Source organism: Culex quinquefasciatus, chromosome 3 (genome assembly GCF_015732765.1).
Source record: "Culex quinquefasciatus strain JHB chromosome 3, VPISU_Cqui_1.0_pri_paternal, whole genome shotgun sequence".
Lineage (NCBI taxonomy): Eukaryota > Metazoa > Arthropoda > Insecta > Diptera > Culicidae > Culex > Culex quinquefasciatus.
Window position 1 is genome coordinate 117,917,035 of NC_051863.1, and position 21,080 is coordinate 117,938,114.

General features: G+C 36.3%; 1 protein-coding gene across 1 annotated transcript in view; it reads right to left on the reverse strand.

Annotated features, from left to right (window-relative positions):
- The window catches only part of LOC6035621, a 720,799-nt gene that overhangs the window by 554,085 nt on the left and 145,634 nt on the right, over positions 1-21,080 (reverse strand). Inside the window, 1 exon segment of the mRNA XM_038262197.1 lies at positions 17,064-17,318. Within this exon segment, the coding sequence (XP_038118125.1) occupies positions 17,064-17,318 (255 nt within the window).

A 21,080-nucleotide genomic window follows, 5' to 3' on the forward strand; every position in this document is an offset into this window, starting at 1 on the left:
AGGGCCCATTTATCTCGCGGGCGCACAACAATGTGCCCAAGAAGGAAGCAGAATTGGGTCAAACCGATGCGTTATATATGGGCGTCCGTGTTGAAGTCGTCGTCATCGATATCGGCGGCGCGTTGATCACGATGAGCATTTCAGGGAAGGTCCGCGCTTAGATCGTCTTCGTTTCCTGTTCGATGCCGGCCGGCGATGTTCGTGGTCATCGTGAGTATTTTGATTGGAGTTTTATTGAACGATAAATCTTCTCATAATTGGGACGCGTGTATCGGGCGGACGGTACTGAGCTGGTGTGTGGCCACGGAGAAGGGTTCTAATGCTGGAAAATTCCATGATAAGTCCGCTTACAATTGGTCTTCTGATGGTAGGAGCGATAAATTTTCCTATCCAAGAATTGCTCATCACTTCTAGTTTTGATAGAGTTCCGATAGTATTACAAAGTTAACGCAGAAATACAAGAGACAGTCAATGTTAGGAAAGTGAAACCTTTTTATGTAAAACTCATTTATTATGCAACTTTAAGAGACGATTATCCTTCAGTTACAACGTTGGTTCCTCCGTCGGTCTCATCAAAATTCCCTTTCAATATTGAATAGTGAAAATTTTGCATCCATTCAAATTAATGATTGATATCCAATTCTTAGTATGGGATCATGCCGGACAGCAAAAATCATTATCGACAAGATCTTGACCGAAAATCCATAATGGGGCATATTTGCACTCCATTATTAGGATTGGCAATGTTTGCTGCAGAAACGTCCAAACAGCAGGTTCGCAACCACCTAACCTGTCATTAGTCTAGATTAAGGCAGGTTTTATGCACCAATACTGTTCTCTAAATGCACCGAAAAAGCTATCAAGTTGGTTTACAACTGCATACCACTCTATTTCAACCTGTAGCAACCTGCTGATTTGGACTCTTTGTTCGGCCGCGTTACCACCGGTCATTACCGAGCAACAATGTAAACATGTAATTCACCATCACTGCTCAACTGTTGGAAAGCAAGTTGAGTCTCCTCAAGGCCGTGCACCATATTTTCGCCGATCGATCCATCTTCTTGAAGACACTCCATACCCGAGTTTGCAAATCAAAGCCGATTTCCTCCAACTCCAATATGGAGCGAAATGATCGAAATAATTGCACGCGGGAGATTCCCAGCAGACCCAAATGGTGCGCTGGACTCGAGTCGGTGCGCAATCTGCGCGTCAATGTGTCATTAATTATCCCTCTTTGCATATGGACTATTATGAAAGAAACTGGACATCAATGGACCGCTGCGGCGGAGTCCAATAGAAATGCAACGCAATGCTGCACTTGATGCAACTTTTTATGCAACGGAATAGTTGGCAAAATCTGAACGGATACCGACAAATAAGGGAGTTACTTTGATTTAAATATTAGACAAAGGCTAGAATTCCTCTGAGAAGATAATCGTAATCATGAGGCACTTCATTATTGAGTTGAAGGACTGAGGATCAATTCCTGATATCGACTCCACGTTTTAGGCGAATGATCAAGATAATTGTTTTATAATCTACTGTTCAATACTTAAAACTAAAAAAAAATCAGATAATATGAACTTGCCAGCGAAGATGATCCAGAGCTCGCGCAATAATTTGTTCTCTGTACCGATGATTGATGGCGAGAAAATGGCCCCAGTCGAAACCGTTTCCATCTTCCCCTAGAGCTCCGAAGGCCCCAGTTCTCACCAAACATTGTTGTAAACTCGACGAGCAGAACCATTTAAGAGACCCCCGAGCAACCAGCAAGCCTACATACCTACAGCCGGAGGGGCCAACGGAAGAAAACCGACCCCACGAGCGAGATAAATGGCTAAATTAACACTCGTTGACAGTGAAATAATGTCACCGTTGGGTTATAGATAAATTTCACCACCACGTGCGCCTGGGTCTCATCCGGAAGAAAAAAAAAGATGCAGCCAACTTGTCGCGCATGGTCAGCATGCGTTTGTCACTCCACAGCAGTGGCCACCGTATGGGTCTCGGGCGAGGATGTCAAACAACTACCGATGGCAGTTTCTCAATTTCAGCCGGTTTCTGGGAGGCAAATTAATTGACTTTGTTGCCGCGATCTGGTAAGTAGTGCAAGTTCTCCTGGCGTTTGCGATGTGTGTTCAACATGACGGGGTACAAAGCGGTTTCAAATTGACAGTGGCGCTATCTGGTGGTTGAGCAAATGGAGATCTAATTTCCTCTGTACGCAGCTTAAATGTGCTTGCTAAGCTTTCAAATCAGTTATCGAGGAAGGAAACATTTCGACGTCGTCGTGCTATCTTGTCGCACCCGCCATTTTGACGTTCCGAGAAAAACGCGTTTTAATGTTTGACCTTGAATATACAAAAACGAGCGCACGCAATGTAAACAATAACAAACACGTTTTGTTTGGCTGACCATTCTGTGCATTGTCCCGAAGTTTGGTTGAAGTTGGTTGCTGGAGTCCCGAGTTATAATTACAAATGTTTACGGTAGTCTAGCTTGTACGTGCGACAAACGCATCCTGACTTTCCTGGCCTGAAATCCTTTGGCCTTTTGTCGCACTTACATCAATTTTCATGGAGTGACAAGATAGCACGACAAGATTGAAACTACTTTCATATGTAAAGTGACAAAAATGCACGGAGTTTTTTCGGTTTTTGTTGAATATCTCAGGATTGAAATCGAATTTTGGGGATCTGTGAAGGTCAAAAGGTGAGGCATTGTGAGCTGCACAAAATGGCGTTCTGAACTCAATTTGGCCCAAAATGCACGTACGACAAGTTAGCACGATGGCGACGATTTGTTGATGGCACAGGTTAACATCCTCTCTAGGGTGGCATGGTGGTTTGAAGCATCTTATCTTGCAGATAGTAATGCATGTAATGAGCATTTTGAAACTATTGCAATCAAAACATCTCCAACTTATCAATTAAGCAATTTTTTATGTAACATTTTCGACAAAACATAATCCGTAGCAACCCGAGCATGGGTAAATAACAAGGGAAATGCGTAATAATACCTTTCTCTGGTATCAATACGAAATTTTGGTATTCCTGGACCCTTTAAAATTTTTCTTAAGGATTATGCAAGAGCAAAATGTGGTATCATACCAATTTAAGGTATTGTTTTGATATTACAAAATTGCAGAATTTGTCAATGGTCGAACACCACATTTTGGTATTCTTTTGGTATTACAGTATTTTATCGAATTCCTCTGAAACTATGGGAAAATTTTGACCAATTTTGACAAAATAATTAATTTTGCGCTAAAATGATGTCTCAAAGCGAATGCTTCAATTGAAAACCGGAAATTTCAAACTTGATTTTAAACATTTTGACTTGAAATTGTGGAAAATTTTCTAAGTCAGGATGGCACATTTTGGTATTATTTTGGTATTACAGTATTTTATCAAAATCCTCTGAAACTATGGGAAAATTTTGACCAATTTTGACAAAATAATTAATTTTGCGCTAAAATGATGTCTCAAAGCGAATGCTTTAATTGAAAACCGGAAATTTCAAACCTGATTTTAAAATTTTTTGATATATTTCCTACAGAAATGATTTGAAATTGTGGAAAATTTTCTAAGTCAGGATGGCACATTTTGGTATTATTTTGGTATTACAGTATTTTATCAAAATCCTCTGAAACTATGGGAAAATTTTGACCAATTTTGACAAAATAATTAATTTTGCGCTATAATGATGTCTCAAAGCGAATGCTTTCATTGAAAACCGGAAATTTCAAACTTGATTTTAAACATTTTTGATATACCCCCTGTAGAAATGACTTGAAATTGTGAAAAATTTTCTAAGTCAGGATGGCACATTTTGGTATTATTTTGGTATTAAAGTGTTTTATCAAATTCCTCTGAAACTATGGGAAAATTTTGACCAATTTTGACAAAATAATTAATTTTGCTTTAAAATGATGTCTCAAAGCGAATGCTTTCATTGAAAACCGGAAAATTTGAACTTGATTTTAAACATTTTTGATATACCCCCTACAGAAATTACTTGAAATTGTGGAAAATTTTCTAAGTCAGGATGCCACATTTTGGTATTATTTTGGTATTGAAAGGTTTCATCAATTTTCTCTGAAACTATGGGATTATTTAACCAATTTGGACAAGATAATAAATTTTGCGCTAAAATGACTTGAAAAAAAAAAAAATGTTAAAGCTGGTTTTAACATTTTTTGATAAACCCATTACGATTTTTTTTAAATTGTTCAAATTTCTAACCAAATACTTTGAAAAACGAGTCAATCGAAAGATTATTGAATTTAGGTGAATTTCAATCCAGTTTCATTTTAATAACACTTATTTTTCAATCTTGTTGTTTTTCAGAAGCTTCAAGAACTTCAAGCACAGGCCGTTCATCAATGACAAATGCATTCGGTGTGGTGAAGAATATCACTAAGAACAACATGGAATCATCAGGTGAGTAGATTTGGCTGTTGCATATGGATCATTTCCGTTTATTCACTAACTGCAACTGTTGCACTAAAAATGGTATGAAAATACCAAATTTTGGTAAATACCAGCGACCAAAATGTGCTCTTGGTTGCCCAGTAATAGATGGTAAAATACCATCAAATCATACCAAAATCATGTATGTGGAAGACCACAGGAATACCAAAGTATGTTTTTCCAAGGGCGCGGGAATACCTAAAATTAAAACCATGACAATACCAAGTTTTGGTATTCAAGCAATGTTCAAAAATCCAGGAGACCTCAACTTGGTATTGAAATGATTTTATTTTGTGGTATTATTTTACCTTTGGAATAACATGGTATGGTATTGTTGTGCCCTTCCACATACAAGATTTTGGTATGATTTCATGGTATTTTACCATCTATTACTGGGCAACCAAGGGCACATTTTGGTCGCTGTTATTTGCCCAAGTAATACCAAAATTTGGTATTCCCGTGTTATTTACCCCTGCTCGGGAATTACCACATATTCATTGGCAGTTTACGCAACCTTACATCTCGTAATTAATTCAGTGGTACTGAAAAACAGATAAAATTTTCTGCGTGAGCCAGACCCCGAAAAACACTTTTGCGGAGATAATGAACTAAACTTTAGACATGCAGCCCAAGTGCAACAAATAGCAGCAGTGTTGCCAGATAAAATCTGAAGCACGACACACATAATCCTAGAATTTGATTAAGAGCGAGTTTTTCACCGATGTGAAACAGGTCGTATCGAGGTGCTCCGATTTGGATGAAACTTTCAGCGTTTGTTTGTCTATGCATGAGATGAACTCATGCCAAATATGAGCCCTCTACGACAAAGGGAAGTGGGGTAAAACGGGCATTGAAGTTTGAGGTCCAAAACACATGAAAAATCTTAAAATTGCTCGCCTTTCAGTGAAACTTCATCATTTCCAACTCTCTTAGATGCATTCGAAAGGTCTTTTGAAGCCCTTCAAAATGTGCTATAGACATCCAGGATTGGTTTGACTTTTTCTCATAGCTTTTGCAAATTACTGTTAAAAATTGATTTTTTTAAAACCTTAATAACTTTTGGCAACAGCCTCCAACACTTATATTCCCATAGGTCAAAAGTTAGGGAATTTCATGGACTATAAGCCTACGGTATTAACTTTTTGGCCAATCGCAGTTTTTCTCATAGTTTTTCGATTTTTCTAGAACAAACATTTTACAACGTTAGTTTTTGCTCTGTGGGCCTCCATAGCGGCACTTTTTGGTCTCAATTTTGACATATTCGGAATCCTCAGAAAATTTTACATTAGATTGAGGTGTTGGAATTTTGAATTTGATTGGAAAAATGCCATTTAGAATTAATTAAAATATTATTTAGAATTTTGTCGGATTAGGGGTAAACAAGTTTTCGCCTACTTGATACAGCATTTGACGTATTGATCATAGGGTAAATAAGATCTATTTCTTTTTTCAAAAATGTTTTATTTAATTATTTTTCAAATCAAAATTACAACTCCAATACTTCTAACTTACGTGAAATTGACCGAGGATTCCGAATATGACAAAATTGAGACCAAAAAGTGCCGTCTTCTTGGCCTACAGGGCAAAAACTAACGTTGTAAAATGTTTGTTCTAGAAAAATCGAAAAACTATGAGAAAAACTGCGATTGGCCAAAAAGTTAATACCGTAGGCTTATAGTCCATGAAATTCCCTAACTTTTGACCTATGGGAGTATGGGTGTTGGAGGCTGTTGCCAAAAGTTATTAAGGTTTTGAAAAAATCAATTTTTAACAGTAATTTGCAAAAGCTATGAGAAAAATCAAACCAATCCTGGATGTCTATAGCACATTTTGAAGGGCTTCAAAAGACCTTTCGAATGCATCTAAGAGAGTTGGAATTGATGAAGTTTTACGGAAATGCGAGCAATTTTAAGATTTTTCATGTGTTTTGGACCTCAAACTTCAATGCCCGTTTTACCCCACTTCCCTTTGTCGTAGAGGGCTCATATTTGGCATGAGTTCATCTCATGCATAGACAAACAAACGCTGAAAGTTTCATCCAAATCGGAGCAACTCGATACGACCTCCAGAACAAACCGAGCAGAATCTACAAATACTGCCTCTTAATTTAAGTCGTTATCTGATGCATCGATCAATTAACTTTTTGTGCCACGTTCCTTGGCCTTTCACTGAAATTGGAAATTTAGCAAGATAAGGGCTTTATTTTTGGTGCGTTTCAACACTGGCGACAGTTACACCCTATTCAAGCTTTGTTGATGTAAAGGCAGAGGTCATTAATCGTGTCAACAAGTACCGTAAACTGGGGTGACTTTGATAGGTTTGAGATTTTTTTTCTGCAAAATGAAGAGTGCACTTTAAATACGTACGAAATAGTATGGAATCATAACGTCATGATTCGAAATCCGGACACTTAGTACCATATTATTTTTGTTATAGCTGGCAAAAAATCATGTAATAAGTTGGAAATGTAGAAATATCATCAGGATTTAGGCAGTCAGTTTTAAGAGAATGTATGCAAAATATGTCTTTTCTAACCATTTTTCATCAGAATTTGAAAATTAAAATGACTTGTTGTGCTTCGAATCCCGGACACTGTTAAAAGCTGATTCGAAATCCGGACACTTTTGCTTCGAATTCCGGACACTCGATTTTGCTTATGAATCGCACAAATTTGGACTGAAATGTTAGTGAATGGCATTCTTTAGGTCTCAAATAAGCTGTTAACATACAGTATGTAAAAAAAGTATTTACACCCCTTGGGCACTATGCACATTTTGTGATGAAACATGTAAAAAATTTAAAGTTTGACAGGAACCTAGTACAACGTTTTGTTCAGAAACTCATGCCAAACATTTTGCTACAAAAAGCTCATGAAAAGATGATTTCTATAAAAAGTTATATAACAAATACTATTACGAAAATAAAAAAGGTGCAAAAAAAGTTTGTACACCTTTCGAAAAATTAACATAAATAATGTTATTTGTTGACAAATCACCATAAATCCAGTCTCCCAACTCCAAATAGGCATCCTTGACTGATTAAAAAAAGAATTTGGATTGAATATAAAGTTTACTAACTACTTAGTATAAAAGTTTATATAACTCTGGAAATTCTATATAAAACTTATCTAAACTTAATTTTGCAAACTTTTAATTCAACTAAATGTCAATATATTACCATATAATTGCTAAATAAACATTTTGGAGTGGGTATAACACCGTTTTGGGGTATTTGTATCGATAGAATAGATTTTCGTTGGAATTTCGTACCAACCCGGAATTACGTCGTAGGAAAATCCGCCGGCATCCGAACCGGTCCACGATTCACAAGTCAACCTATGTGGAATCGGAAAGGGCATAAAATTTCCGATCTTTTGATACCCAAACATCTAGGTTTTCTTTAAAACCTACGTTTTTAAATACCTAAGCAAAAACGTTGTTATGGTTTCGTTTGAGCAACCTGCCAAAAATGTATGGAATTTCGTAATTTTTGTTCTTGTGGATCAAACTTACTTTTTGCCCAGGTATTTAAAAACGTACGTTTTAAAGAAAACCTAGATGTTTGGGTATCAAAAGATCGGAAATTTTATGCCCTTTCCGATTCCACATAGGTTGACTTGTGAATCGTGGACTGGTTCGGATGCCGGCGGATTTTCCTACGACGAAATTCCGAGTTGGTACGAAATTCCAACGAAAAATCTATTCTATCGATACAAATACAAATGTTTCGCATTTTTGGTAAACTCATATTTTTATTTAATTTAATTGTGTTGGCATTAACTACAGCGTCCAAACAAACTTTAAATGAAAGTTGATGTTAGAATTCATCAAATAACACAGTTTTGACATTCATAATGCGAACTTATATCCAAATAATTGATAAAGAAAGTTGAAGTGTCCGGGTTTCGAAGCGTCCGGGAATTCGAATCATGACGTTACTCAGACTGGTAGAAAATGTTTAAAGTACCCCGAGCAGACGGAAATAACGTGGGAATAACATTTTTTGTTCTTTGAAAATACTAGGCCAATAACATTTTATGTTATTTATAACAAGATTTGTTATTCGCCGTTATGATTTTTTTGTTATTGGATTGTTATTGTAATAACAGACTTATAACATTTTGCGTTATTCTTCGAACAAATCTTTGTTATTCTTTTTTGTTATTTTAACAACTAATCCGATCATCCCAATAACAGTTGGAGTTATTCTTCCATAACAAAAAATGTTATTCCCAAGTTGTTTTGACTATCAACCAATATCAAACCAATAACAAATTTGGTTATGATAACATAAACTGTTATTAGGCTCTTATGCAAAAATGGATTTTGCAAGAATATTCCATAAATTTTTTTGTTATTTTAACAGTATTTGTTATTGAAATGGCATGAATTTTGTTATTACCGTCTGCCCGGGACTTCAAGAAGAAGTTTTCATAAAATTTTGAATAAGCATAAGCAGTGGGAGTGGGAGCTATCTTTCCTCGCTTCGCAACTTCGCAAAGGCCCCTATCATGCTGATCAATACCGGCGCCGGCCACGACCAGTGGTAGGGTCACGGGGAAGTGGATGGGAATGTTAGTCCGATACTTGAGTGATAGAGACCGCCCAATCGACTGCATCTCCGACAAAGTAGCACATGAGTTTTGAGGGGATTAGTAGATGGGTATGAGGTCAGGATTCACGAATGGCAGTGATGTGACCATGAGCATTTGGTTTATCGGTTAAAAATTTTAAATCTTAGGCAGCCGTCTGGGGAAAGATAGATAATTGATTATTTAAAAAGTTTTTTTTTATCGAACGCGTGCCAGCCGAGCAGTAGTGCTGTGGACTGGACTTATCATTATATTTTTACTGTTTTAACAATTAAGATAACGCGAGCAAATTTCAAAAATAGTAAATAAATGACGCTTTCAATCAAATCAAATTATTCGCTCTACAGCATTGCCTTGGCGTTCTCGATTGCGAAATTCCTACTCGAAACTAAGTGTCCGAAGGCTTGATTGTTGAGGCAATTGCAAACCTCTGTTTACACCTTAGCTTCCATCCACCCCGGGATTCGAACTGACTTCCTTTGGATTGTTAGTCCAACTGCCTACCAGCGACTCCACCGAGACAGGACCCAGAGAGACGACTCCTGCACCTGGACTGAGCTAACGACCTAACCTTTTTAGGTCAGTCCGGGGCCAACATTTACTTCCCGTCCGACGGAAGGCGTGGTCAGACAAATCTCGTCTCGAAAAATGCCACCGGGACCGTCTGGGATCAAACTCATGCCGACTGGGTGAGAGGCAATCACGCTTACCCCTACACCACGGCTCCCGGCGAATGACGCTTTACTCTTCATAAAATCGATAGTTTGATGAGTTAGTACAAAAACTGCCAGTTGAAGTGAATTTTTACGATCATTTACGACGTAAATTATCGCGAAAAAACAGGACTGCGCATCCCCAGAAGCACTGCACTTATGAAGGCGAAGTTTTCATAAAATTTTGAATAGTTCTTAAAGTTAGTTAATAATAACACGCTTATAAGAGGAAATGTTATACATTTCAAAAACTCTCCTAATAACAAGATTTGTAGGGCTAGTGATTTTCACGATTTCGCGGAAGCCGCGTAATCCGTGAAATTTGCCCTTGAACGTGAAATTTCATAAATACCGTGAAATGCCACGAAATTCTTATCAATTCATTAACCAACTGTCCCTAAGTGTATTTGAACATCGATTTTTTTTTAATTCAAGCAATCCACAAGAATTTTAACAGGCATTTTGAAACTCATTTTTGAAAATATTGTTTATTACAATGTTTTACGATAAATTCCAGCGAAATAAGTTTTGGTTGTAACATGCCTTGGACAAAGCATGGTTTTTTTAACATTTCACAAAAATGTGAACGGACGATTTTCAAAACTGCAGAGGAATCTCTGTTATAGAGGAAACTTTGTTCAGAAATAAAGTTGTTTATGTTTTTAGAAATTGTTTTAAGCACTTTGCAACATTTTCTAACTTTCTGGACTTATCAATAACAAATCGTCGCTTGTGTGCTATCTTGTGACACGTCCTAACTTTTTACAGCAGACGCGTCACAATATAGCACACAAGCGACGAAATGGTAAACAAAAATGAAATTTTGGCTAAATACTCAAATTTCACTTTTCCTAAAACCCATTTGTAAACAAAATTTCTATATGTTAATTCAATTCAATTCGGTTTTATTGGTAAATAATCAAGATACAATAAGTGCTTTTGAGGTACATAACAAAGTTTTGGAGATCCGTTCAGCTGTGTGTTACATCATAATCCATTTTGGAACAATTATTGCTTGTAAATAAAGGTGTCACCAAGAGTAAGAAAAAAAATTTCTATATGTCTATGTCTTATTTTACTAATTGTACTTTTGGTGGATTTATCGAGTAGTTGTGATTATTTTTAATTTACATTGAAGGATGTAGGGGAACTATACCCTTTCTCAGCCTATTTCTATTATCGGCCTATAAGCACTTTGATCATGAATTGCAGCTTTTATACAGTGTTTTTGACTGTTCCAAAATAATAAATAGCTCAAATAAAAGTGAGCAAGCAACTCCCCATTGTTGATACATCTGACAATGTTGATTTAATAGCGGCAAATAGCGGCTAAGAGTGATTAAAATGGGTATATTTCCCCTACTTCGTTTTAAAGATATTTTAGCAAATTAAATTTACAAAATATCAGTAAAATTGGGATGGTTGAATCGTAAATTTCTAAAGTAAAAGTTTGCAAAATTTCACGAAATTGAGCTCACAATTTTTTTAATGGCTTAAATACTTTGTGTCAGGGCATAATATTTGTATGTTAAACAACTGCTTTCTTTTTCGGTAACTTTCCTGTACACAACTACTCTTAAATTACACAATTTTGCGCTAATATTAGGCAGATTTTTGAGTACCGCAAAATTGCCGTGAAATTCCAATGTTTTGAAATTGGCATGCAGCTTAATTTCAATGTTTTTGCCGTGAAAAATCACTAGCCCTAAAGATTTGTTATTCGTTTGGTAGTGTCCATCACACAATTTGTTATTATTTTTTCTTTTGTTAAATATGTTTAGATCTTTGGGATAATTTTGTTTAATTTCATCGGGGTCATTATTTTGGCCATGAAATGGGGTCCTTAAGCTAAAATTATTCCAAAAAAAATGAAATTTTGATAGTTGATTTTTTTTTAATTATTTGATATAAGGGACTTTGCTAAAAATGGCTAGAACTATGGGATAATTTTAACCAATTTCGTCGGGGTCATTATTTTGGCCATAAAATGGGGTCTTTAAGCTAAAATTATTCTAAAAAGTTGAAATTTTTAAAGTTGATTTTTTTTTATTATTTGATATACCCCCTAAGGGACTAAAATTAGTTAAATCTATTGAATAATTTTGACCAATTTCATCGTGATCATTTATTTGACAATGACATTAATCCGATAAAAAAAAACTTTTGATAATTGATTTTTTTCTTAAATTTTGTTATATTCCCCAAGAGAATTAATTTATTTATTGAGAATTTTTGAAATGTGAATTACAAAAACTGTTATTATTTTCACAGAGCCAGGAAATCGGAGCTGACGTTGAAGTTTGAGCTCGAGTGAGACCTCGGAGACGGCATCGGATTCAGCAAATTTTCAGCTACTTTTGCTTGGAGTCGGAATCTGTGAAGTCGGGTATTTTTGGAGAGCTGAAATCGGCGCTGACGTCATATCCTGCATCCAGAGGCGGAGTTGTCTTCAAAGTATGGATTCAAAGTCGCTTGAAGGAACCCGACTCTGCAGCCCTGACTAGTACAGAAGAGTGATGGCAACTGCAGGTTTATTTGTAAATGGCAAATAAACCAAAACAATAACTTTTTTTTGTTATGGAATCATACCAGTTCAATAACAATTTTTGTTATTATGCTGCTCCACCTCTCCGCACAAAATAACAAATTGTGTTATTCCTTCATGATTCCTTCTATGTTATTGGTTTGTTATTGCAACAACAACATAATAACAGTTTAAGTTATTCTTCGAACAAATCTTTGTTATTGATTTTTGTTATTTTAACAACTAATCCGATCATCCCAATAACATATTCGATCTTTTCACAATATCAAAAACTGACCTTCCCAAGTTATTTTCATCTGCTCGGGTCGATATGCTATAAACTGGCAAAATAGTAATATTTTAAATTTTTCAATGTTACGTAACTGAAAATACATGATTTTTGGCAGTATTTAAGCTTTAAATGAAATGTTTAATGCATTTATCGACAGAAATGCTGTTGCATCAAAATCCAATTGATATTCATTACCCTTAATCAATTATAATTATTGCACAATTCAAACCATCCCTTTTACCCAAAACCCAACAAATGTCGTGTGCAAACACAACCCAAGCCCACAACTCGTGCCATGATTGACCCTTTCCTTCAAACTTGACGATCCCCGGCTCGGGCCGTTGATCCATCAAAAAGTTGATGCACACGGCAGAATATAAATTGTAAAACTGAGGGCACCTTTCAGCAACGCCAGTACAAACAGAGGTGCCGAAAATGACGACCGGCGGTAGTGATAAAGTGAAGCAATTAATCATGGCTTAAAACGCGCTGATGGTCAGTTAAGGCGCGACTTGGCAGGACTCTGACAATTGTGGGCCCCATCAAAGCCAACGAAAAGCACTTGTACGGGCCGACGTAATCGCCCTGGCGTCCAATAATGTGTAGACTTGATGAAGAAGGGTCGGACCGCGAAAAGCTGACTCCGGGTGACTTGACTTGACTTTCGACGTTGCGGCGTTGAGGGAAATGATCGCATTTTTTCCCTCTCGTCCGTTTGCTCATTTTGGGATTGCATAATGCAGCATTGGGGGCTTGGAATTGTTTCAGGGGGTCTTGCGGTGGGGGTTATAAATCAGGCTGGAATCTGGGTTTTAACGGGTACTGGCGGGCGCTCCTCAAAGGGAAAAGGCAGCATTACTTTGTAACTATTTGTTTTTATGTAATGTGCATGTGTGGCTCTAAGAGGGATTCTGATGTTGATTTTTTGCGAAGCGTTGGCTTTTATTGATGGGAAGAGATTGTTTAGTGTTCACGCATATACAGTATGTAAAAAAGTATTTACAAACCTTGAGCATCATTGTGTGCTGAAACATGCAAACAATTTAATTTTTGTCAGAAACCTAGTACTACGTTTTGTTCAAAAGCTCATGCCGAAAATTTTGCTACAAAAAGCTCATGAAAAAATGATTCCTTTAAAAAGTCATATCACAAATACTATTACAACAATAAAAAAGGCGAAAAAAAGTTTGTACACCTTTCGAAAAATTTACAAAATTACAGTTATTTGTTGACAAATCACAATAAATCCAACTCCAAACAGGCATCCTTGACTGATTAAAAAAATAATTTGGATTGAATGTAAAGTTTACTATCTACTTAGTAAAAAGGTTTCTATAACTTTGGAAATTCTTTATATAACTTATCTGAATTTAATACAGTCCAGACTCGATTATCCGAAGTTTCGATTATCCGAAGTTCGATTATCCGAAGATTTGTATGGGACTTCGGATAATCGAATCACGAACAAAAAAAAATAGTTTTTTCTTGTTCTTGTTTTAAACATTAAACATTGACAATTTTTTTTCATAATTTGATTATCCAAAGTTTTGATTATCGGAAGTGATTTTTTTCCGAGGCTTCCGGATAATCGTGTCTGGACTGTATTGCAAACTTTTAATTTATTCAAATGTCAATATATTGCCATAGAATTGCAAAATAAACATATTGAAGTGGATATAAGATCTCAATTTGTTCGATAGAATTGATTTTTCGTTGGAATTTCGTACCAACCCGGAATCACGTCGTCGGAAAATCCTCCTTTGATTCACAAGTCAATGTATGTGTCATCAGAAAGAGCATAACATTTACGATCTTTTGATACCCAAACATCTAGGCTTTGTAGAAAACCCACGTTTTTAAATACCTAGTTTAAAATGTTGTTATGGATTCTTTTGAGCAACCTGCCAAAAAGGCCAAAAAAATTTATGGGAAATAAGGACTTTCGGAAACTCTCTTGGAAAATCGAAAAACTGGAATTCAACAGATTCAACAGATAAAATCAAAATTTATGTGACTAAATCTTGAAAATGGTGCACTGACTATCATTGAAGAAACGGCTTATATCCTCTTTTGGCAAAATCGAAAATATCTCGTCTAGTCTAATGGGAAATTGTGCTGATGGAGATTTGGTAACGAACACTAAAACGCGTTTTTCTCGGAAGACTTGATTCGATATAATAGCCGAAGTATGAAGTGAAGTAATTTTTAATTACAATTTTTACGAAGCATTGAAAATTGAAGTCAACAAAATTTTACAAGTTAAGTTTATATTTTTTCAAAAAATCATAGCCATATGGTTCCCAAAAACATATCGAAATATTTCAAAAATAAAATTCGAGTTTTGGGAATTTGACTTTAAAAAACATTGAAAAATAAGCATTTTTCCTGTGTATCATTTTTTTTAATGGTCCTTATTAATGCGAGATTTGTCTGACCACGCCTTCCTTCGGATGGGGAAGTAAATGTTGACCCCGGTCTAACCTAAAGGGTTAGGTGGATAGCTCAGCTCAGGCGTAGGTGTCGTCTCCCTGTTTGTTTGATTTTTTGTTTCAATAACGCTTAAAAGTTGAAACCTAGAAACTGATTGTAGCTGTTCTTAGTGTGAAATTGGTCAAAAAATTCAATAATGCAGTTCTTTTTCTGATTCAACTTATTTTCTGCATGACATATTGAAAGTGTTTTAATAATCCTATTAAGCAATGTTTTCATAATGATAGTTTATTTTTGTAACATTTGAAAATTAGTCGGAAACTACTTCTTGAGGTACTTAAAACATTTCTCAACCAAGTTCAAAGTTTATCTGACAAAACCGCAAAGTTTAAAAGGGCCACATTATAAGATGTTACGTCGATTCCTTTTTTATTTATTTTTCCTCGGATTACGTTATTTATTGTTTCTAAATTTCAATATCAAGCATTATTTACAATATTTTAATAAATTATTATGCAGCATATCTGAAAATGTGATACAAAATAGGTCCATTATTTAGCATATTTTTCAATCTATGGATAAGAGCGATTTATTGTGACACGACAAGTGCGAGGAAGGCATCATCCACGTACGTGGATTATTTGAGACCCACAGTTTTTCAGCGATGCAGCTTCCAAACACTCCTGCGGCTTGACCACGATCGCGTCATAAATCAATATCAACACGATCAAGTAATAAAATAATTGCAGTAACTGTTATTTAATTGAGCTATTTCACACTTGTCGTTTAGATAATTTGTACTGTTGCACCAAACGACAACAACAACAACATCTTGGAGACCTCATGTATGTTTGTTTGCATGCGGGACTTACGGCTATTTGATAAGACGACGCGTCCCCTAATCCCTGGTGCCAGACTTGATCGGTACAGCAGGTACAAGTCTCTCTCTCTCTCTAATGTTCGGTTACGGTTCACGGCTGTCGTCTGCACTATAATTCATCGACATGGCATCTCTCTCTCTCTCTCGCTGGTGACGCCGGGGACAACCGACAAGACGTGAGGTCTTAAGAGGCCTCCTCGCGTACGCAAAAGTGGCAAGAGTCGATGTAAGATAAGACCTCTTCTACGCGAGACTTGCAGATTGTTCACCTCTTCTGTGCACGCAAGTGCCTATAAATTAGTGATAATTATTATTTGAATAAGAAACGTTTAATAAATATTATGATATTATCTGGTGGTTTGATACAGGGGGGAACTCGTATTGAATCAGAGGAATTTGAGAAGGTACGAGCGCAGTATGAATTGATGACCCCGCACGATTGAGTATCATGTTAGATGACGCCGCAATTTGTGTTTTGCATGGAAAGATTTCTGATACCACAATTTTACGACTAGTTGAATCACAATAAAATACAAGGACAATTCAGCAGTCTTTGACAACTTCCGACAGATGTTTCCAGGTAAAACGGTCCATTGTTGTCCCCAAGACAATTCTCGTTCTAACTGAAGCCGACGCCTTCAAAAGTTAGAATTATCAAGTTCATTCATCTTTGCGCTCAGCATGTCCTTAAAATCCTAAGAGTTCAACGAATCCGGGTGTCAGCTTGGAGTTAGCTGAACCTGGTCCACTTTTGAACAGATTGCATTGTCACACTATCAGACATATATCTCGAAGACATGCGAGCACGTGTTTGCCGTGTTGGTCTTATCTTAGAATACCTCCCAGCAGGTAAACATTGTCGTTCTGTGGTTCTTCCAAAGTTCGTTAATCTTCACCGAGGAATCTCTGGCAATATAAAGTGGTGTATTGTCCTGTAGCGTCACACCAAAAAAAAAAAAACATGTTAAAACATATTGCACCGGCTTGGCTGACGCCGTTAGTGTCAATATCGCACGTTTGTGTGCTGGTTTCCGGAGTTCTTTGCTCTCTGTACAGCCACTTCTAGCTTGCCAACTCTGGATGAGATTGTTTCTCTGAAGAATCTCTCAAAATTCATGCATGTCAACAATGCCACCACCCAGATCCCACGTCAGGACTTACCGTTCGCTGTAGATAGGCCGCCCTCAGTCCGCTCACGATGTGTGCCGCCGGCCGCAGGAAGCCCTCCTCGAACCGCTCCAGATCGCCGTGGTAGGTGCAGACGGCCAGATCGCGGGCCTGCCGGACCAGCACCGGCCGCGTGTGGTCCGCGTAGTCGGGATACAGAAGCCCAAAGTGCTGGTCTATCAGCTGCTCAATACCATTCGATGATAAATTGCACGAGCTGATGCCCACCGGCAGCGACAGGGGACGATCCTGGGTGAAGAAATAAAAAAAAACATAAAGTTAAAAAGAAGATCAGAAGCATGAAGCTGCGGCTGCAGAAGCGATCGTTTATCAACAAGGGCGGGGAAAATGCGTTTGCCCCCGTGCGGGATGCAAATTTTTGTGTTTTACACGACGCAGGTATCGTGCTGGTGGGCGCAGTGGTGGAGATTGTGGGGGGAGAGCCTGGTGTTTTTTTATTCAAATAATTCGAATATGGTTGCTTTACCTAAACAATTAACTGACATTAGCAATTCTCCAACAAAACCGGAAATGGATTTTGATTATATTTTTAGATTTGGTTCAAACTATGTGGAAAACTTTCCTATGATCAAAGAAGCCAATTCGACATTAGCTATCCATACAAAAATGGTACATACATATTGGAAAATATGTAACTTGTGAAGGAATTTTCTGATCACCACCAATCTTTGGAAAATTGGTAGGTTTTATGTGGACTATTTAGAAAAAATACACGACTATTTAGAAAAGGTACACGAGAAAAAAAATTGCTGATTTTTAAATTAACTTTTTTTTCACAAAACATCAATTTCCCAAAACTTCAAAGCAGTAATTTTTGAAATTTTATGATATGTTTTAGGAAACAATAAAACAAATTTTGAACCAAAAAGAAGTATTGAGAAGAATGTTGCTGCCGAGTAATATTTTTATGAAAAATTTTAGTCAAAAATACTTGAGCCAAACGAAAATCATGAACAATATTTAAAAAAAAATAATATTCAGTAAAAATTGAATTTGAAGTGGCTTTATCATAAAAATGGTGCTCTAATTCTGTAAAATCTGTGAGGTACATTTCGAATGCAAAATTGATTTAACATTGAAAACTGGAGTTAAAAAAAATACTTAAATTACTATTAAAAAAAAACAAATTAAGTTCATTTGTCTGCGGGTAAAATAATTTCCATGATTATCTATGGCTCACAAGTTGCGGTTTTTTCTCCCCTAAAACGCATAAAAAAAGGATTTTGGGAAATTGAATCTTAAAAAAAAAGTTACTTTAAAAATCAGCAAAAAAAATCGCGTACCTACTTTTCTTTGAATAGTCCTTTTCGATACCTAAATTTTTTCCGAAAACACAAAATTGATCAGAATATTCCTTAAAAAGTAACAGATTTTCAAATATTTATGTACCATTTTTGTAAAAAGCTGCCAAAATTGTATGGAGACTTGTATTGGTGAACCAATGAAACAAAATGGCTTCTTTGGTCATAGGGCAGGCCTCCGCAAAGTTTGAGCCAAATAAAAAAAATATGTTGAAATCTGCCGATTTTGCAGACAATTGTTCAATTATGCAATATTATGATTAAATGCAATAATCTTTTTAGAAACTGTCTTTTTTTTTAATTTTGCAGAGATTTTTTTGCAATTTTGTGAAAAATTACTTAAGATAAAAATGTGGTTCAAAAGATTAGTGCGCTGACCACGGGGACGCACTGTCTTGTTTTAGCATGCTCATTTTCATTTCTTTTGTGTCGCTGTTTGTGTGCTTGGGTGCGTGGTTATTATATATAGGTGAAGGGATTTTATTAAATGATCATTATATTGCATTATAATATTTAATTGATTATATAACCACACTATATTTTACACTTAACACATTATACAAAACACATATGAAACTGTAAAAAGGAGCGTTTGGTACGGTATGTCCACGCATCTTTCCTCCCCTGTAGATTCTGTGAAATGTGCTCCGTTCACAGAATCTGTCTCTGCGGTTAATGCAACGCAGTAGGCCTGGCCGCTTTAATTTATGCAATACATCTTCGGGGTTACTCAAGTGTGCTGCAATAATTAATATTGACAAGAAAGAACTTGGAGCGTAATCTAACCCCAAGTTCTTCCAGGATGCTTTCTTCGGACTGGCTGCGCTTGTGTTCGATTAGATTAGATTAGATTAGATTAAGATAAAAATGTGGTTCAAAAGAACTGGAGTTGGCAATTGAAAAAAGATCTGGTTGTATTTAAAATCCTTAATTAAGAAAAAAATATTTTACACTACAAAAGTAATTTGTTTTGTGCTTGAAAAAAGGCACTTAACAAAAAACATCATTCGATCAAAAAAATAGTTCTCAACAATCCTATTTTTGAATTTAAGATAGCATTTTGATTTTCATACTTTATTATATTTTTATACATCTTCAAATTGTATGTAGATTTGAAGGATTTTTGTTTGTAAAATTAAAAAAAGAGTCTAAAGAACAAAAACTTTGGAAATCCCATACTAAAGTAGGCACGTGGTCAAAACTTGTGCTCATGATCAAATTTAAAGGAATATCAATCATTTAAGGACATGTTTTCGGCAATAGCTTGGATTGAGTGACTCTTATTTATAGTTGTTCAGAGAATAAAAAAAGATATACCGCATTTTAAAACTTCAAAGTGTGTTAAAAAATAACGGGGAGCATTCGAGGGTTAAACCATTATTATTTACCAAATTTTTAGATGAAAACTTAAGAGATATCGGAATAAACAAGTTTTTGCCTTTCTTACTAAAGAAAGGTATAGGTTTTACTCTATGGCTTTTAAGATGGTGTAGACTTTGTTTTTTTGTTATTTGTTCCTTCAATAATTTACGAATATTTTTAGTGACATTTTTATAGCTAACCTTTCCTGTTTTATAAAAAAAAACTTAATGTCGTTTTATTTTAATTTAATTGATCGTTATTATTCATTCTGGTTATGTCTCTGACATTACCACTGTCCCTTTTTATATTTGAATAAAAGTATGTTTCTCATTGAATAATGAATATTGTACCGTAAACTGGGGTCAATCGGGACACATGGGGCGAATTGGGACAGCAGTTTTAACCATGTTGGAGCACAGTATTTTGATTTTTCTGGTTGGTTTCGGTTAGAACATACTCAGGCCAACAAAATGTGTACATCCATTTCCAAATTCAAATGCTTTTTTTGAAAATAAATTTATACTGTGTAAATTATTGAATTGTGAAGTTGCTTTCAGTTGCGAATTACACTTTCTTAAGACTTAATGCTGCTTCAAAATTTTATAAAAATTCTTTGCTGAAAAAACAATTAAACTGACGCCACTGCCCTTGTGCGTTCATCTTTCCTCTATCCTGCGGCTATGAGAAAATAAAAACAACAAACGCGAGTGAGTTTTTAAGATAAGTAGCTCAACTTGTTTGTTCAACAGCTCGGCAGCAGCAGCATCTCGACGGCCACCGCGATAGCGAGTTTCCGCGGAAGGTAAATGAAGTGTGTAACCTAGATAGACGCAGTGCGAGGAAGGTTCCAGTGCTGCCAGGTGACTGGTGGGTTGGCCACCCCGGCTGGAACCGTTCCAGGAGATCAGAGTTCAACACAATCGTATTTATGGGCAGGTTGCGACGACCGGGATGGGCAATTATCTGGTTTACATCCTGCATAAAATTAAATCCGCTGAATTTCAAATTAAATTGACAGTAACGAGGCTGTGGCGGAGCCACAAAACCCAACGGTCTCGATTCTGGATGCGTTGATGACTAAGAATTGATTTTTCTGTTGTCCCCACCGGAGTTCTTGAAGCCGGAGCTTGTGATCGCTTTGTTGTTGAGGCAGGGTGGCAAGTCAGGCTAAATTCCATCACTCGAATATTATTGATTTAGCGTCGTTTGAGTTTGGATAGTAATATCTAGCCTTAAATTTTAAAACAGAGATTCAACATAAACATATTTTTTGTTTTAATCTAAATTAGAATAAGTGGTTACCCTGGTGGAAAACATGGCATTAACA